At 42.6% G+C, this 19,099-nt stretch overlaps 1 protein-coding gene across 1 annotated transcript in view; it reads left to right on the top strand.

The window, feature by feature from the left end:
- Positions 1–2,714: 2,714 nt before the first annotated feature.
- The window catches only part of PRKAG2 (protein kinase AMP-activated non-catalytic subunit gamma 2), a 123,014-nt gene continuing 106,629 nt past the window's right edge, over positions 2,715–19,099 (top strand). The window contains exons 1-2 of the mRNA XM_031554016.1: positions 2,715–2,786; positions 12,660–12,939. Of these exons, the coding sequence (XP_031409876.1) occupies positions 2,733–2,786; positions 12,660–12,939 (334 nt within the window). The 5' untranslated portion in view covers positions 2,715–2,732. The remainder of the gene's footprint in view (positions 2,787–12,659; positions 12,940–19,099) is intronic.

Here is a 19,099-nt window from a genome sequence, read left to right as displayed (position 1 = left end):
TTTTTTAAGAGATACTCATCATCAACCTTGTAGCTGCATATGTTTCTGAATGAAGAGCAATAAAAGAAAGAAATAGATATCTGGTCTGTCTTCTACAGAGATTTGTGAAAAGAAAAAACAAGCACGCAATTATTTCCTTGTTTAACCAAGTGGTTGGAACTGACAGAGCAGTGTTTGTAGCTCGGCTTTTCATCTATCCATTCTTTCCTTCAGTAACTGCAGTCCCATGAGGAAGTAGAAGATGAAGAAACTGTTAGGTAGCAGCTGCAATTACAGGCTTTATCAGAGCACTCAAAATTATCATGCTGTTTAAAATGTTCTCAAGCAGACTAAGAGGGGTCTTGTGCTGTCCTGCTGGCTCTGGTATAGCTCCAGTAATTTCTGCTTAGAAGTAGAGATGTCCTATTTCAAAAATCTCCTGCATTTGAAAATGGATGAAGAAAGCACACCTCCATGGTATCTAACAGTTACGAATTAGAATAAAGTCATCAGGTGGGTTTCATGATGTTTTTAGGCTCTAGAACATAGCATGTATCCATTTTTAAGCTTGGAGTTGTAACTGGCAACTGAAATTCAGCTCATTGGAAAATAATTCTGCCTGCCTACCTCTTCCTGTTTTTGAAATCTTCTGCTCAGAAGTGAAATTATGGTTTCATTCCCAGCTGTTCCTACAGTAGACAGCATTGTCTGCTGTAATTGCTAGGTATATGTCCCTTCAAAACACACTTTCTTCTCCCAGGCTTCAGCCTTCCCAAGCTGCAAGTTTCCCCTCTGCAAATGAAAAAAGTAGTAATACAGGGACACCAACATGTGGCTCAGAAGAGATTATTTGCTTGATTTATTGCATGGAAAATGACTTAGCACACATCAAATTCCAGCTTCTTCACTACCAAAGATGGGTAGAGGAAAATGTTGGTAAATCCTTTGGCTAAATTAAAATAAACACAAAGGGATGTGTTTTTGTGTAACTTTCCATTTGGCTCTTAAACTTCTTCTCAGAGATGTATTATTTAAGTCTTGCAGTAATACAGTAAGTACGAATATACTAATTCATGTATTGACAATGTTTATAAACACTGCTTATGGCTGATTAATTTTATTGGAGCATGTAAATCATTTTGCTCCTAATTAATGGTAGGAATAAGCAGATTAATACAGAAGTGCTTAAGGTCCTGTGGTGCCTGGGTCAGCTTTTGTCAAATCTTGATAACAGTGAAAACAAAAGCTGAAATTGATCAACTCTTCTTTTGGTTTTGAGATATTTGCTTACATTTCCATTTCCACTGAACACAACATGAAACACATGTCAATGTGTGGCGATGAGGGTGACACTATATAGCTCAGTTGGTGCTTTGAATTTGCATGAGTAGAGCTCAGAGCACACTGATATGTCATGGATGCTTTGGTTTGTGGCCTAGGGACTCAAGGCCAGTTTGGCCAAGTGGGGTTGCTTTTCTTTTTCCCTTTCCAGCTTGGCATGACTAACTCCCAAATGCTTCGCTTCCAGTAATTCAATATTTTGTTCCTTATTTTTGTTGTTTGTTATGTAACTAGAATATTTTCAAACATTTGCAAGGATTACGCCTGAATTATACACATTTTTGAGCAGTTTGGATTTAGTATGATTATACAATGTGATGTGATTAGACTCGTGGCTGTTCTGAATTCTGAAGGCCTTTGGCAAGCAAGCCTTGCAGACATCCCAGCCTGTGCTAATTTTTAATTAAGCTCTATTTAATCTCAAATTAGGTTTATGTGAAATTGCTATTTATTTTTGTTTTGAACAGTTTTAAATGAGATGCAGATGTGGTGGTAGAGAAGCACTGAATCATTACATTTAAAGGGTGATGCTTTGCGCCAGGCAGGTTCTGCGCTGAGCATGTTTTCCTGACATTGAGATCAAGGTTTGGGATCCAGGCCTCAGTTCTTCAGCATACAGTGCTGCCAACCCGTGCTTGTGCTCATACAGTTACTCATTATCTACTTTTCTGATCAAACAGATGCTAAACTTGACACTAACACAGAAAACTTCATTAGGAGCCCTAAAAATCCCATGACTGGGACATGAGGTAGCATAAACAGAACAGACGGCAGGAGGTAGAACATAATTGCATCTTGTTTTTGTTAGTTAAAGATGAGTATGTGTGCTTCTTTTATGGCTTTGTTTTTGTTAGTGGCACAGAACAGGGGGCTCCTCTCTGCCTTGTGAAAATGAGTTGGTTATTCCATCCTCAGACACCATGTCTGCATTTTGAGAACATCAACATATTCTCATTCAGGTTCTGTTTGTTGCCATAAATACTCCTTGAAGAAAGACTGCAGTCCCCACTAAAGGCCACATCGGTCTTTTGCTGAGCAAGGGGCTATAGTTAGACTGTAATTTCCTGCTATATTTTTTTCCGTGGGATTTGGGTACCTCCCTTTGAAAGTTTCAGCACAGGACCTTCCAATGTGGCTGTGCAGATACTGAGTGCCTTTTGATAGTGATGTACTGGGAGTGCTTCTAAGGACTCCCTATTCACAAGTTACTTAAATCTGTTCTCCTTGCCGTGCAAGGAGAAATGTCAGATCCTGTGTTATCCTTTCCAGCAGTAGCTATGGGTAAAGCAGCAGGAGCTTTGGAGATAGAACTGTGGGCTACATACATGAGATGCTCTGATATAAGGAAGGAGACATTACTATAGGACATCATTTTTTCTTCTCTCTCCCATCAGGATCTCAGCTCTTTTGCCATGCCATTCTTGGACGGTGATGTGGAGAACGCAGACAAAAATGCTTCTCGCAAGGTAGGATATTTCCAAACCTTCACCTTCACTGTAGTTGCTGAGTCCTTGGTGATAACCACAATTCCTTAGACTTGGAGAAGTCTCAGGGTTTTTATCTTTCCTGCCATTTACCTATTGAAAGCGATACCCTCAGGCAAACACTGTGACTTCTGCAGGCCTTATCATGACAGCGCTTAATGCTGTCACCTGTAAAGAACGATAACCTCGGTTCCTTTAGATACCGCAGATGTGTTGTATAACATTGTAATTTGATGGAGTGATACTGGATTACTGTATTCTCAGGAAAGCAGCTGCCAAAATGTGTGGTGTTGCTACAGAAGTGCAGTGCCTCGTGTTCCTGGCCTCATAATTTTCACAGAACTTTGACATATGAGTTGATCTGCCAAACGTAGACCTCCTGCCAACCAAGTTACAGACTTGGTGATGAGAGATACCCTTCTGAACAATAGTAGATATCTCAAAAGCTAATCTATAGCTACACAGCAGACTTGTGGCAATATTTACAAGGATATGGACCTTTCTATAGGGAGGCCATTTGTCAGTGAGTCTGCAGTTATAGTTCAAGGCAGGTGAAACGATAAATATCTCCTTAGTGAAGCTAATCTGCATCTAGAATGATAATAATTTAACTCTGCTGACAGCGTGCATCTCTATGCCTTTGCACCTCGTGGCAAAGGACAATTGTTTAAAAAAAACTTCTGCAATCCATCAGTAACTGAATATATTTATAACGTTGGCCTTGTTCTTTTCTGCGCTGGACCTTTTAGGACTGTGATGTAGGAGTCACTGATAAACACAGAGCAACTCTTGTAGATGCCAGGGAAGCTAAAATACGGTGTTACCAAAATGCTCTTATTTGGTGGGTCTGAATAAAGTGGCCAATATGATGACATGCTGAAAGAGTGCAGGTGTTCCTAACTGGAGCTTGATTTTTCCCAAGGAAAGGTGAAGAGGCCATATGAATTTTGATCCTGAAGAAGAAGATATATCAAAGCTGATGTTGCTCATGTGTAATATTTTGTGATACTGTTAAACAACTTCAGTTTTACCATTTATGAACTCCTTGTTTTTTCTCTTATCAGTCTTGGAACAGTTTTTTCATGAGTGGTTTTCTTGGGAAAAACTGGAAGAACATTAAAGTAGTCATCCCCTTTTGCAGTTTCATAGAATCATAGAATCATAGAATGGCTTGGGTTGGAAGGGACCTCAAGGATCATCAAGCTCCAACCCCTTGCCATATGCAGGGCTACCAACCTCCATATCCAGTGCTAGACCAATCTGCCCAGGGCCTCATCCAACCTGGCCTTGAACATCTCCAAGGATGGGGCACCTCTCTGGGCAGCCTGTGCCAGCACCTTTCCACTCACTTTGTGAACAACTTCCCCTTGACATTGAATCTAAACCTTCCCATCCTGAGATTAAAACCATTCCCCCAGTGTTTTTTGTGAACGCCATTTTTTTTCCCCAAAACTTGGGTCAAGTTCTGCATGTGCAAGTGTGGATTTTGAAATAACAGTGCAACTGGGGCTCGATATCCAATATGGTTTATTTATCTGACAGGTAAGGCCTTTTACCATTTTGTTGCATGTGTTGAACAGAACTCACTGTCAGACCAGCTGACAGTGCCCAACTTCCAATAAGAAACAGATCATCAAATAAAATTTATTGCAGCTCATCTTAAATTTTTGTCCTTAATGTGAAGGATGGGATCTTTATAGTTAGTAATTGATGGCCACCATCAGATTGCAGTATCTTATTTAATTTAAACTAAAAGTTTTCCAGGTCCTTCTGGTGCAATATAAAGAAGCTCCTAATTTTTACTGTTGTCCTTCATGTAAAATGGGTTTCCTTTGTCCAAGTCTGAAATCACAAAGTGTTGTATACCTTTTGTACACCATAAGTCAGTATTTCATCAGCAGCATGGCTTTTCCATTCACCAGTAGTGTTGGAGACTGGCAATTAATCAAAGGACATCTCTCTTCCTTTGCTGAACTCTTCTGTTAGCTGGGCTATATGTCAAGTCAGAGAAGAGTAGCTCACAGCCTGCCTTTCCAATCTGCCATTAATTTAGTACCACTGATCTTTGTGAAAACCTTTTAGAAATTGTATTAACATTTTTCACAAGGATTCTCAGCACTTCAGTGTGTGAGTGCCTCTCAATCATTATCCTGTGACAGTAACCCTCACTTTGCAACCAGGAAACTTAAGTGCGGAATTACTTGTTCAGATTCACATAGGAATTTTTTGACAGAAGTGGGAATGTGTCACATATTTCCTGAAGTTCAGCCTTAATCACTTCTCACTGACATGATTATTATTATAGCCGATGTATTTTTCTTTCCTTTATGACCTGAAGGAAGGAGGGGGACAGAGGTGGTTTTGACCTTCCTCTGTTGAAGGCAAAGTATAATACTCTGCAGACTCTCACACGGAATGTTTGGCACAATGTGATGCAGCACAGTAGCTCTTGTGTCAGCTGCAGGTATTCTGACACTTCTCACTGCCTCACAAAGTGCTTTAATACTTGTGGTGGCTTTGTCTAGAACAACTGGTTTGCTGATTGCCCCATATTCAAACTGAGACTCTCCAGAAATGGCATGAATTCTTGAAGGAGGAATGGCCTCACGGGATCATTATACGATGTTTGTTATAAGCTGTAGATGGAAGCTTGAAAAAGAAGTATGCATTGACTGTTCTCTGCACGGTGAAGAAGTAGGTGAGATGTTTATCTTATGTGATAATGGCAGCTCTATCTTATGAATGGCTTAAGTGTGTGTAAGATGGAAGATGCTACAGCTAAACCCAAACAACTCTGATAAAACAGCTCTGAATGGATTGGCAGAGCTTTCTGTGACTAGTGCTAATTTTGAATAAATCTGGGAGCAGAGATGAGGTTGCAAAAGACTGGAAAAAAGCAATTATTTTGTTAATATTTACACCATCTGCAATTAGGATAATTTGCAGATTTGTCAGCGTGACATTACTCCTGGGTAAAACAGTGAAATATCTAATGTTGGATAGTTAATGATGCTATTATAGTAGACTCACTTTGATTGGAATTAATGGCAAACAGTTATAAGTGGGCAAATTTGGGTTTTCAAGGAGATTATAAATTTGGTTGGAAAATGTAATGGTGTTGGTGTCATGTATATAAAAAAGAAGCACAAGATATTTAGATTTAAGAAAGTGGAATGATGCTGAACAGATATGGGAGCCTATGAAGTAAAGCTTGGATGATTAAATGAGTTGGGACTCATCAGTGGAAAATTTTGTTTCTAGGCAGGGAAAACATACTGTTGTTATACTGTATAATACTTTATCAGTGACTTGAAAGAAATACAGGCTCATTACTGATGTGTGCAGTTCATACAAAAACGAGAGGGGAGAAAGTAATAAATTCTGAACAGGAAACTCTTGAATGCAAAATGACCTGAGTCACTGAAACACATTTTGCAAGTAGTTCAGGTTGTCCAAATGGAGCAGTTGCACCTGGGAGCAGACCTGGTTGTTTGGAAAGTCTGCCACGAAGCTTGGTTAGATTTTGAGAATAGCTGTAGATAATCATCTGTACGTGGATTCTGGATGTGACACCGTGGCTGAAGGATTACTTTGGTTTTTAGATGAGCAAACAAAGGAATAGGGCAAAACATAGGCTTTGTTATGACTGCATTTGTCATCATCCCACAGTTCTGCTGCCAGTAATGCAGGACGATGCTGATGGGCTCAGACGAGCACTTTGTCCTGGTTCTGCTCCCAGCATTGTTTTTGTTTTGTGCAGTGACTCATAAACGGTGGAACAGGGAGAAGAAGCAAAAAATACCCTATTTTTACCCCCTTTCTCCTTCGCTGGATAACAAATCTCCTTTTGATCTCTTTTTTCTCAGCCTTTAATTATCCATTGCTTTGTGATCAGTGAGCTGGCCTCAGCAGGAAGGACAGGCAGCGTGTCCCAAGCAGACATGGGGCACCGGCAGTGGATGCAGTGAGGCTCAGAATGAGGACATAAGTGACAACTGTTGCACGGCCCTGCACTGCTTTGCCAGAAACACTTTGTGTTAGGAAATGGAGCCTGGAGCCATCCTGCTCTCACCTGGAGCCAGACTTGCTCTTCCTTCCCTGCCCTGCTCCTGCCTTTGAGCAGACCTGCTTGCTGTGGGAAGCCTAATCCCAACCCTACAGCCATACCAGGCACTCTGAGCCTGCCAGATCAGCCAGCCGCATCCCATTGTATTTTAATTTGGGAAGTGTCATTGGGCTTTAATTTTGGGAAGTGACATCTCTGATCCTGTAAAACATGTTGTCATCTCAATTGTTCTTGCTCATGCAGAACCGAGGGAACTAATGGGGGTGAATGTAACCACATGGTGCCCAGGAGAGTAAGTCCTTCATTACCTTTTGGTCTAACGAAGTCAGCTCTTGTGATTCTGTGAGCTCTTTTATTCCACCATAATAAGGGAATCATCCAATTAAGTTTATTAAAGGGCTTCTTTGTAGAGATTCAGCACGAGGGCAAGAAATAAGTGCAGACATCTATCTCGTGTGTCGTCCTTAATTGTGCTTACTGTCCCTGACAAGGGTGGTGGGAGGTGATTTTTTGCCTTCTGGATTTTTCAAGGCAAAGAACCAAAATTAAGGTGAAATAAATCACTGTTGTAAAAGCATAAAAAACTCAAATGCTTCATAAGCATCCTAACTACTTAGAGCTGGAGAAAAAGGAGCAGAGCTCAGTTGCATTTAATAACTTTCATATAAATTCAGAAATATTTTGAAGCTTTCAGACAGTTTAGCTTGAGCCCATTCACATTCCAGACAGGTTTTAATTTGGTCTGTTCTGAAAGTGAATCTAAATTCCCCAGCAACTGAATCAGAGATGAAGATTTTTCAGGGCTACTGAGCTGTGTAAGTCCCATGGCAGGCAGGAAGGGATCACTGCAGGAGTTGGTCAGCACAAACAGGAAAGATGGCACATCCAAGGAGAGAAGAATTTGTCCAAATTTGGAAGAAAAGTGGAAATCCAAGGAAGTGCCTTATCTTCGTGTTTCCTGAAGCAGGTAATGAAGGAATCCTCTGAAGAAGGCTGTGTGCCTATGAAAGGCCTGGGGAGCTGGCTGCAGTGAGGTGCTGCAAGGGACAAGGACAGAAGCAGGGTTCCCCGGCTCTGGCACAGTCCATCTATTTGTGGTTGGTCTTCTCAGCACAGCTCATTTATTTTTCTGTCCACGTCTCTTTGGCAGGACTCTTCTCTTCCTTGCAGTTAAGAAGTCCTTAAATTTTAAGTTGTCAGCACAAATGCCTTCTTATAGAGGGCTACACTTTGCAAAACAGAAGAGGAATTGGATTTTCAATACAAAGCATGGGAAAGAAAAGGGCAGTGTGGAGAAGATTTGTGTGTGTGAGTGGGAAGAAGCAGGACTGAGATGGATTTTGTGTGGGTGACAAGAGAATGGTTTGCAGTGAAGTGTAAATAGTTTGGTCTCAGTGCACTGCAGTGGGGATTACCATATGGTAGTGATTAAATATGAGGTGTTTTAATCTATCTTGTAAAGCAAGATGAAGAATTGCAAGTTAGGTGAGAAAACAGTTGAAGTTTTCTCACAGTTCGAAGAAGGGAAAGATGCCAGGCTGTTGTCAAAAAGAAGACTGTTGGGTGGAGGGACAGGAAAATCTGGATGATCTTCAGGACAGGTAATTCTTAACAGCACAAGATACATGGTTGTTCACCTGGAATACATCTAGAGTAGCAGTATGTAAGAAAGGTTAAGGACTGTGGTCCAGAATGGGCTTAGGCACAGTCCTGCTGTGTTACTGAAGCAGAGTGGCCATGTGCAGTCTGGTTTATGCTGGGATTTTGTCATTGAGGAGTGCATTGAAAAACGACAATGAGAAATGAAGATGCAGATCTACTGCTCCATCAGTGGAAGGCTCTGAGCCATTATTGTGCATTGCTGTGAGAAAGAAAGAGGAGGTTAGGGAGAGATGACCCATGGTGAGATGACCAAGGAGCTATGAGGATGCTGCTTCCTGAGATGGAATCTTCCAGAGCTGTCCAGCTCAGGCAGGTGCCACGCTATCACTTTACATTCCATTCAGGAAATTGAAAGCAGGTCTCCTAGATAGAAAGGAGTCTAAGGCACCTCTCATTTTATTGCTTTATTCTCAACAGCAGCCAGTTCTAGATACATTTTAGGAGCCTGATGAAGATCATTCAATTTGTAAAACAGAGCAGTTTTTCCCTGGTCCCCAGCTGAGGATCCTTTTGTGCTCCAGAGATAGCAGTCTTGCAGCACTTTTGTCTATATTTACTCAGCTCTATGTAAAGTAACTGGGTTAACCTTGAACAACCAAAGCAGCTCATATAATGTACCATGGGTGTCTGCTTGGCTGCCCAGCTTCCCTGGGGAATGGATTGACATAGGTAGGGTTGCACTTGCACTCATATGTTCTTTTATTACACTCCTGCTGATATAGCTTTACTCCAGCATCTCCATTCCCTGCAGACCTGTGCTCAGAAGTTGACTTTTCCTTGTGCCCACCTGTCTGTCATAGCTTCAGGGAATGAGCCCAAAACACGTGAAGAACAGGCTGATGATCCATCTAGCTGTGCAGCCTTCCTCCAGCACTCCTGCTGGAGTCATCGTGCAGAATCTGCATGGGTTGCTACAGTTTATTCCACGGCAGAGATTCTTCTGAATTCCCAGCTGATGCATGGACATCAATCATCTTTTAAAACTCACAACCACTGGCTTCAATTAAGATTCCAAGAAAGAAATACTGATATAATTCCCAAAGCAAAATCATAGGTATTTATCCTCTTTGTCGGTGGATGTAACCTGTGTGTAATTAATGTGTGGAACAGCTGGAGAAGAATTTGTTGTAGTAATTTCCTTTAATTTAGTAGCATGCACATGTGTATTTAGCAGCGTGCCCCTGGTGCTCTAGCAATTAACTAATTCATCTGCCTGGCACGATAGAAAGTAGTGGATTGTGATTGCAGTAAAAGAAAACATCCTGCTGCTTCTGCTCAGAATTGGAGAACGATTTGCTCCATGTCTGGCTTGTGCGTGCAGGAGAATACTGATGTTATTTGGCAAATTGTTCCTTGAGGATGTGAGGATAGTATAGACTTTCGAAGGGTTTCCTACTGGTGTTTTGTAATTACCAAGTAAGCATGCAAAAAATATGCATAAGATATTAAAGGTGGCACCAGAAGGATGTCCTTCTCTTAGCTTTACAACTTCCATGGCTTGTCAGTCTAGGAAAAAATGATAATGAAATTACATTCCTGGAAACAGTCTGAAATTACGGAGGTAGCATCGGATTTATATTGCAGTTAAAATGAACTTGAAAACATACTTCTTGCTCCCAACTTTCAGGCAGTAGATTTGGCAGTAGACCTGGTTGCATTGCAGTGAGTGGAGATGCTGCTGCACTGCACGGTTGTTTCCTGGGCTGCACAGCTGGGCAGCGAACACTGTGTAGGTAGTCTCAGGTGATTTACAGATGCTGTTTTAATAAAGCTAATGAGCTTTCTTGAAGAAGTTTCTCTTAGGAGCTATTTACCCATAACAAAAGTGAAGTTTATTAATTTATTTATAATCTGTTAATTATTCCAGGTCTCACTTGAGGGACTGTGCTTGATTCTTCTTGACTCACCATGAGATGGTGTTTGTGCCAGAGGACGTGGAGAAGCACTGAAGGAGATTTGCAAGCCAAAGTGACCTGTGTTTCATTATATTGATCCCAACCCCTCTGAATTAAGACTCAGAGTGGAGTCAAGGCGTTGACTGAGCAAGAGGGTGTCTTTATTTATTAAAAGACAGGAGAGTGAGAGTGGAAAAAGAAAAGAGAAGAAAAGGAGACACTGTATTTTCTTCTCTGATGAATACTGTCAAGAGTCTGTTGTTGCTTCTGATACCCAGTGCGTTAGTTTGAATTGATTTATCCTTTCCAAAGATTTCCCCTCGAGGACAACTACTCCTATAGCTCCTCTGCAAAGGCAAAGGTAGTAAGAAATAAATGTGCAGGGATGAAAAGCAGTTGAGCGTCTTGCCAGACATCTCCATGCTCCAGCTGCTGGCCCAGGCTGCTGGTGTCCATCTTTCAGACCAAATGCCACCACCCTTTCAGGTTGGAAATTTTCCCAAGTGAGGATGAGGAACCACTGCAGGCCCTTCTGTGGTTTCCACAGAGCAAGACTCATCCCAGCTTTCATCTTTTCTTTCATCGGAGGGCCATGAATATGATCAAGAGGCTGAAGCATCTCTCCTACAAGGAAAGGCTGAGGGAACTGGGCTTGTTTAGCTTACAGAAGAGAAGGCTCTAGGGAGACATCATTGCAGCCTTCCTATGCTTGAAGGGAGCTTACAAACAGGAGGAAGTGACTTTTTACATGGTCTAATAGTGATGGGACAAAGGGGAATGGCATTAAACTAACAGAAGAAACATTTTGGTTAGATGTAAAGAAGAAATATTTTACTCAGAGAGTGGTGAGGTGGTGAGGCACTGGCATAGGCTGCCAAGAGAGCTGTGGATGCCCCATTCCTGGAGGTGCTCAAGGCCAGGTTAGATGGGGCAGCCTGGTCCCATGGAGGGCAGCCAGCCCGCCGCACGGAGTTTGGAATTTGATGATCTTTGAGGTGTCTTCCAATCTAAGGCATTCTATGATTCTGTGATTCTAATAAATGTATTATTTTTCCTACCATTCCTCCCATGGCAGCAACACATTTACTCAGCTTCACTGATATATAATGTGCACCTAGCAGACAGCAGTTGTTTAATGCTCCATACATACATGCATCCCTTTTGCTTTGCATACTGGGAGCGAGGAGCAAGCATGCAAAAGACTCAAACCCCATCACACCTCATGCAGAAGGCAGCATGCTGTGCCCATGGGCACAAGAGCCATGGCCTTTCCTTCCACTTTCACTGAAGACCTGAAACCCACTGACACTGTGGGTGATCCCCACTGATCCCCAGGAACAGAACCCTTAATTAATGACCCCAGCTAAAAAAGAAGCTTTGTGCCTATAGAAGTATTTTGTGCGTCCAGGAGGAAATAAACTCCGCATATAGCTCAGGCCTGGGCCAATCCCACAGCAGTTTGTGTAGGCTTCTGTTAATTGTATGCGGGAAGAAATTCATCTTTGCTTCTTTTTTTTTTGGTTTGTTTTTCTGGGCTTTTCCCCTTCACCTCTCCAGATGAGCCTGCACAGTGCAGTGCTGTGTTGTGTGTAGGTATTCATGCTAGCTGGAAAGCCAGCACAGATCACTGAAGGGACAGAGCTGTTAGAAAGGTCATGCCCAAGCTGGAGGCTGGGCTAATTATTTGTAACATAGCCACTCTAGAATGATTGTTCTATTTTGAGACTAGAGTTTAAACCCCCATGGCAGTGTCTGGCACTGAGAACTCATGCTCTCTGCTGCGCTCATTGTGCAGTGGAGATTTCAGTACTACAGATGGGTGCTTAAATGCAGAACGGAGGCTTCAGGGTGCTGTGTTAGCTTAAAGGAGGTCATTCATTGCCCTTAATAAATTTATTGCCACCCACCTTTCAGTTTTCTGGGGAAGGAATGGGAATGTGCAGCAAATAAACCTGGTAAAAAATATCCTGCAGTGTATGTGTGATTATAAAGTTCATGCACATAGTTTTAAATTTTTGTGAAATTCAAGACATCTTTAACAGCAATGAGCCCGGTGAGGTGGCACACTCACATCTACATGGCAGTGCAGGCTGACATTGGGAAGGTCTGGCTAACCCACAGCTGGAATAAACAGAAGTGACCATGTTGAGACAAGCTCTGAGATTCTAATGGCACAAACTGAATTGAATTGATGGTGATTTCTCTTTTTCTTCTTTTTTCTCTCCTCCTCAGGTGGAAGAAAGCTACTCTGCAGGCAGTCCTTCGAAAGGCATTTTCTCAAAAGGGCTCCAGAACCGACCTTCCAGCCCTGTTTCTGCCCCTGTGAGATCCAAACATAGCCCTGGCTCACCCAAAACTGTCTTCCCCTTCCCCTACCAGGAGTCTCCCCCACGCTCCCCACGTCGAATGAGCTTCAGTGGGATCTTCAGGTCCTCCTCCAAAGAGTCCTCCCCCAATTCTAACCCGTCTACCTCTCCTGGGGGCATCAAGTTTTTCTCCAGATCAAGAAAAAGTAAGAAATTGCTCATGTTATTTCAGGAAGATACACAGTACCTCTGGGCTTGGCCCATTCTTTACCTCCGGTAGTGAAGTAAGTGCAGATGAGGCATGTGCTAATTGTTCGTTATCGCTTTCACTGACTGTATTTGGGGGTTTTGTCTGGCAAGTAGGGAAGGACTTCTCCAGGACACCTATACAGGGCTGAGGAGGGAAATCATGCATCAGAGTTTTGCTTAGAAATCCTGCTTCTGTGGCACAGGCAGTTTCCAAGCAGTTTCATCAAGGCTGGTTGGACATCAGCTCCCAGACTCAAGAGGAGCTGGAGCAGTCATGGGGCTTGGGGTGGAGATGGGCACAGAAAGGATGTCGCCTTGGGAGCTCAGGGAGGTTTGGCTTGGTAGACTCCATAGAGAATTGTCTCATTTTTAGGTGAAAAAGAGGCGTTGACTCGGTAGTTATAAATGATATGTTTCCAATCAAATGACCACTAAGGGAGTGTTTGGACTGCTCTGCTAGAATATGAAATCGTATGAAAACTGCTCTGACCTCCATGGTTCAGAGCAATTGCCTGCTTTGTATTAGGAGCAAATTTGTCTTCTTCAATGGCCCATGTGCTAATACAACATTTCTACAACTCAGAAATGAGGAGAGCTGAGAAAAGGCTTCGATTTCAATCCTTTCTTGTTGAATGAAGATTCCCAGTGCCAATCTACAAAGGGTTGTGGCTGCTCTGCCTTGGGGACAGTGGCTGTAGGAGGAGGATTTGGTTACAGGGGAAAGAGAGGAATGACTTTGTGCCATTGAGGTTGTTGGTTTGTCAGAACACGGTGTGTTTTCCTTTCTGGGAACAGAAGAAATAGCTCAAAGGTAATTTTTTGGCAAACCTTCTGAGACAACGTAGGTACAGAATTAATGATGCACATACCCAAGTTTGATTGAGTGTTTACTGCAATGTATTGATAGCTTTCTGTGACTTACAAACTGTGAAAAGGCACTTCCTTTTTCTTCAGAAAAATTTCTCTTTAAAATGTAGGTAGGTTCTAATAAAAACAAATAATTTTTTCATTACTTTTGTGTGCACTGACACAGCTATACAGACCCGTAATGGATTTTTCTTTTAGTTGACCAGAAGTTCTGCTGCAGCTTAGTTGAGATTGCGACCTGGTGTAGGGAACCTGCTTTGGCAGGGGGTTGGTCTCGATGATCTCTAGAGGTCCCTTCCAACCCCTACAATTCTGTGATTCTGTGATTCTGTGATCTGTCCCAGCCTTTGCCTCTCTCTGTAGCACCAGTAGCAGACTGAAAGAGCCAATGTTTCTGGAGGACTCCGAGTGGACTGCAGGCATCATTTCTGTTCAAGGACATTTTTCTGCTCTATTTAAAAGTTCAAATCCACTTTTGTGCACCTCTCTGTTTCAAGCCTCATAGTAATTAAAGTCCATTTGAGCTCTTTTTGCTAGTCTAGATAGGCTTAAATGTTGCATAGGCAATAAGCTGCTGATTCAGTGCACCAAGAAGAGCTCTCTGCTGCTCGAATAACAGTGAGACACAGCGCATAGCAAAGCCATCTTGTGACATTTTAACAAAGTAATCCCATCAAATAGCACCATTTAAATTTTATCCTAGCTAGGTACATCAGAATATTAAATAAAGGAATCTTTCAGTAGTCAGCAAAATCCTTTTGATAAGGTCACATCACAGGAACAGGCTTGGAATGGGGCCATGCTATTTTTGAGCTGATGGAAGATCCCCATGACCCTGCTGCTCCAGAGAGGGCCACAGGAGCTGTGCTGGGTTTGGCTGGGTTTTGTTGTTAAGGCAGAAGGAGCTGCCTCTTGCGAGGCTGTGATGGTTAAGATGTGTATAAAAACAATGACTTGTCCCATTCTGCAGCTTTTTGAAGATCAGCATTTCATACCAGGTGCTTTCACATAGTTCAGCTCGCTGATGGAGAGGCTCGTGCAGACACATGTGCCTCACTGTCACATTAAAGCAGGTTTTATTTACACTGTGCTTAACACTGGTTGGTGATGAATTACGCTCTTAGGATTTACTGTATTTGACTGATTTGTCTTTAATTGTATTTAACAAAACCTTTTCAGGACTTCACAAAATGTATGAAAGTTAACATTTCTGTTGCATTGTTTAATTTTTCACAGTCCAAACTTTTACACCATGCTACTTTGCAAAGAAAAAATAACCCTATGTATTACGACTCTATGTGTTGCTAACTTAATTGGTTAAGTCCCACTCAAAACAGAGTCTCTGTATCCTGCACAGCATTTTCTGAGTGACAAGAGTTCTCAGTGACTCCTCAGCCCAGAGACCTCAAATGTGTGCAGATGCTGTGCTGCAGAGCTCTAAGAGCTAAAGCAACACATGGCTACACCTTTCCCAAGGTATTTGAATGCTTTGGTGATCAAAATTGTCACATCCTTTGTGATTAAAATCCCATTTTCTCAAGCAGCTTGGGATAGCTGTGTTAAAAGTGAATGGGGCTTAGGCTGCTTTATTTCTTCTGAAAATGACAGCGTGCTGAAATCACATGGGCTTGCTGTTCTTGCTTGCCCTTGCAGCCGATCAGCTCTTGGCACTGTGTTAGCACTATTAAAATGAAAATTACTTGCATGCTGGGCTGCATTAGCAGGAGCATTGTCAGCTGGCTGAAGGAGGTGATTCCCTTTTGCTTAATGCTGCAATGCTGGCTCCAGCACTTGGCTCCACTGTATGAGAGACAGGGATGTACTGGAGTGAGCCCAGTGAAGGACACTGGGTTGGTGGGGGGCTGGAGCACAGGGCTAAGGAGAAAAAGAAGACATTTTGCTTTCATTAGTTAACTAATGAGGGGCTATGGAGATGGCAGAGCTGGACATCTCAGGAGCTCACAGTGAAGGGACAGGAGGCATCAAGGGCAGCTGCAGGCAGACATTAAGAAAAATGTTCTTGGTGGGAGTGACATAGCATCAGAGCAGGGGACCAAAGAGATGCCTTATAGCAAATCTGCACTTTATCCAGGCAATCTACAATTGAAAAAAGCACCAGGCAGAAGTCCACAGAGTTGGTAAGGATTTTTTCCCCAACTTTACCTGAGTTGAATCCATTCTACAGCCCTTTTGCCTGTCGTCTTGAAGCAGTATGTGTGGGAAGTGTATGCCATCTCTGCTGTAAATAACATCCCCCATCTTTCCTCTGCTTCCTCCTCCCACACCTTGTTCAAAACACACACTAACCTGTTACTCTGTGTATTCCTTGTTTTTCTTGGAAGCAACCTCATCCTAGCTTGTTTTCATTTCAAAGACCGTGTGTAGTATTTGCAATGTTTTCTTTCCCGTGTAGCTGTTCTTTTCCCAGTGAAGGTATTTTGCCATTCAAATATACGCAGTTTATATGAAGCGTTTGGGTAAGACAAAGTTAAAACAAAAAGTGATCTGCAGACACAAGAGTTAAAACATTTTCCAGTTTGATGTAGGAGGTTTAATGCAGTTCTTTAATATTTTATTTTGTGTTTTGTTGATAGCTAAAACCTCATCTTTGGGTCTTTTCCTTTTGATTTACCCGATTTCAGAATCTGGCCATAACCCCTTGCCTCTGACCTCAAAATCTATTTGCCTTGAAAAGGAAGATGCCTTTCTGCAAAATGAGCTGCTAGATGTTTGCAGGGAAAGCTTTGTAAGAGCAAACTGGGGGCATCAGTGACCTGTGTCCCACCTTGAAAAGCAGCAGATGCTGCAGCCACTGTGTTCGTTCCTGGAAAGGGGCTCAATGTGCTCCTTGCTGGGGTGTGTGTGCACATCCCAAAGCCAGATGTGTTCTGAGGGCAGAGGTTTGCATGTGGGAGGTGAGGAGCTCACTACTGGCATTACCTGCTGCTGAAAGTGTAGGCAAGCGAGCAGCCATGGAATGCTGAGCAATTGCATTTTGATTATTTGTAGATGATAAGAAAGAAATGAGCAAACGAGAATTTTCTAATTTTAGAAATGCACGTGTGAGGTGTAGCTGTCACAGAGCTAACACCAGCTCACCACAGACAAGAACAAAGAGCAAATATATGGGTGCGTGTTCAAGTCTGAAGTGCTGTGAAAAGTAACTCCACAACATTGGTGTTCTGGAGCTGCTGTTCAACTTGTCGTAGGCTTGCTAGGACACTGCATTAATGGCTCTCAGGACAAGGAATGGTTTTAAGCTCAAGGAGGGGAGGTCTAGATTGGATGTCAGGGGAAGTTCTTTACAGGGAGAGTGGTGAGGTGCTGGAACAGCTGCCCAGGGAGGCTGTGGATGCCCCATCCCTGGCGGTGTTCAAGGCCAGGTTGGATGGGGCCCTGGGCAGCCTGCTCTAGTATTAGATATAGAGGTTGGTGGCCCTGCTTGTGGTGGGGGGTTGGAACTTGGTGATCCTTGGGGTCCCTTCCAACCCAAGCCATTCTATGATTCTATGACAAACAGAGCCCGGTGCTCCAAAGCATTACTGAGTCTTGGCTGTTTAAGCTCTGCTACCTGTGAGTGCACACCCTGAAAGAGAATGCATCTGGTCTCTGGGTGAGTTTGTATGAGTAGGTATAGAGCTCAGGGAAACAAGAAGCGGCACAGGTTTTCTCTCAGTACTGCAAACTACAGTGATCTGAAGAAAACATGGGAGGATGATCTGCACTGCAAGGAAACACAATTCAAATTTCATTTTTCCATGGTTTTGCATGAGTTTTTGCTTCAGAAACAGTATGTTCTCACATCAGAAACAAGACATACAAATAAAAGAGGAGAGCATTCTTTCACTGAGTGAAAACTAGGGAGCTATCCCTGTAGACATATTAACGTCAAGTACAGTGAACATTTTATTAAAAGCACATGGTTGTAGGAAATTTAAGTTATTAGAAATTGAACTTTCTACCAAGGGCTGAACACAGTCTCTGAAAGGCACAGGGCATTTTCCAGACCTGTTTCCCCTTCCAAAAATACCAAGGTGATAGCAGTAATCACAACACATCGATGGTGCTGCCAATTTTGCCAGCAAAGGAAATCAATTAAAAGGTTTCCATTGACCTAAAGCTTCGAGCTTTGATGGACAGAATCAAAACATAAATTAGCTGAGGATTGAAGATTGTTTAATGAATGTTGTATCTAAAATTACACAGCTTTCCAAAGCCTTGAAGCTGGTGGTCAGTTTTGCATAAAGGTGAACTTGTATTGTATTTGAGGAAGGAAGTATTTTTCAACATAAAATATTCACTTTCTGCTTTCTCATCGTAAATAATTGTTCTGCTTTGTGCTATTTCAGTGCTATTAACTGTGGTGCCCAACAAAATACATAAGGAGGAGTCCTGGTGCTTCAGTAATAAAGGGCCAGATAGGTGGTGGTGGTGATTTTTTTTAGAAGAATGCGAGAAGCAAAAAGGATAGATATTGTATTTGTCCTATTAATTTATATTTTCAGAGAACATTTTGTGGTAAATGCTCTCTGTAAGAAAAGGTTATAACTATACAGGTTTTTACCCATAGATGGAGCCAGCAGCTTTCATTTCCCATAGCCCATCCAGCTGGGCAACCTTGTAGGCCTTCTCACTGTAGCAGATCTATGCTGAAGCTTTTCTTCAAACTTCAGATTGCAATTCATGTCTGCCACATTGTGCTCCATATTCCTGATGTTTAGGTAATAATTTCCAGTGAAGCAGCAGTTTTTCAGTTTGACAGAGGCCAGGCACAGGCATCTCGTGTACCATTGGATCAAGCTGTTTGCCTACTGCTGCTCTTAACCTTTCCATGCTGTACAGGTTGGTCTGTCCTCCCTCATACCAGCTTCTGGAATCTACATCTGGATTTCTAATCAACAAATTCATCCCATAGTGTCCCACTCTTCAAACAACAAGAGCAGAGGAGGACAACCCCTCCACTCGGTGGCAGTGCTGGACTGATGCACCCAGGACATGGTTGGCCCTGCTGGCAGCTGATTCAGATCCAACTGTTGTCAACCAGAACTTTGATTTCTGGTTGTGACTCTGCCCTTAAATCTGACTAGATGGTGCAAGGTATGGGGTGTGGAAGGATGGGGTTGCTTGGCTGCAGTTCACCTTGGGATGCTGGCGTAGAATCACACAGAATCACAGAACTGTAGGGGTTGGAAGGGACCTCTAGAGATCATCGAGACCAACCCCCCTGCCAAAGCAGGTTCCCTACACCAG

The sequence above is a fragment of the Meleagris gallopavo genome, chromosome 6, assembly GCF_000146605.3.
Source record: "Meleagris gallopavo isolate NT-WF06-2002-E0010 breed Aviagen turkey brand Nicholas breeding stock chromosome 6, Turkey_5.1, whole genome shotgun sequence".
NCBI lineage: Eukaryota > Metazoa > Chordata > Aves > Galliformes > Phasianidae > Meleagris > Meleagris gallopavo.
Note: the sequence above shows the minus strand (reverse complement) of the source record. Positions and strands in the feature narration are given on the sequence as shown.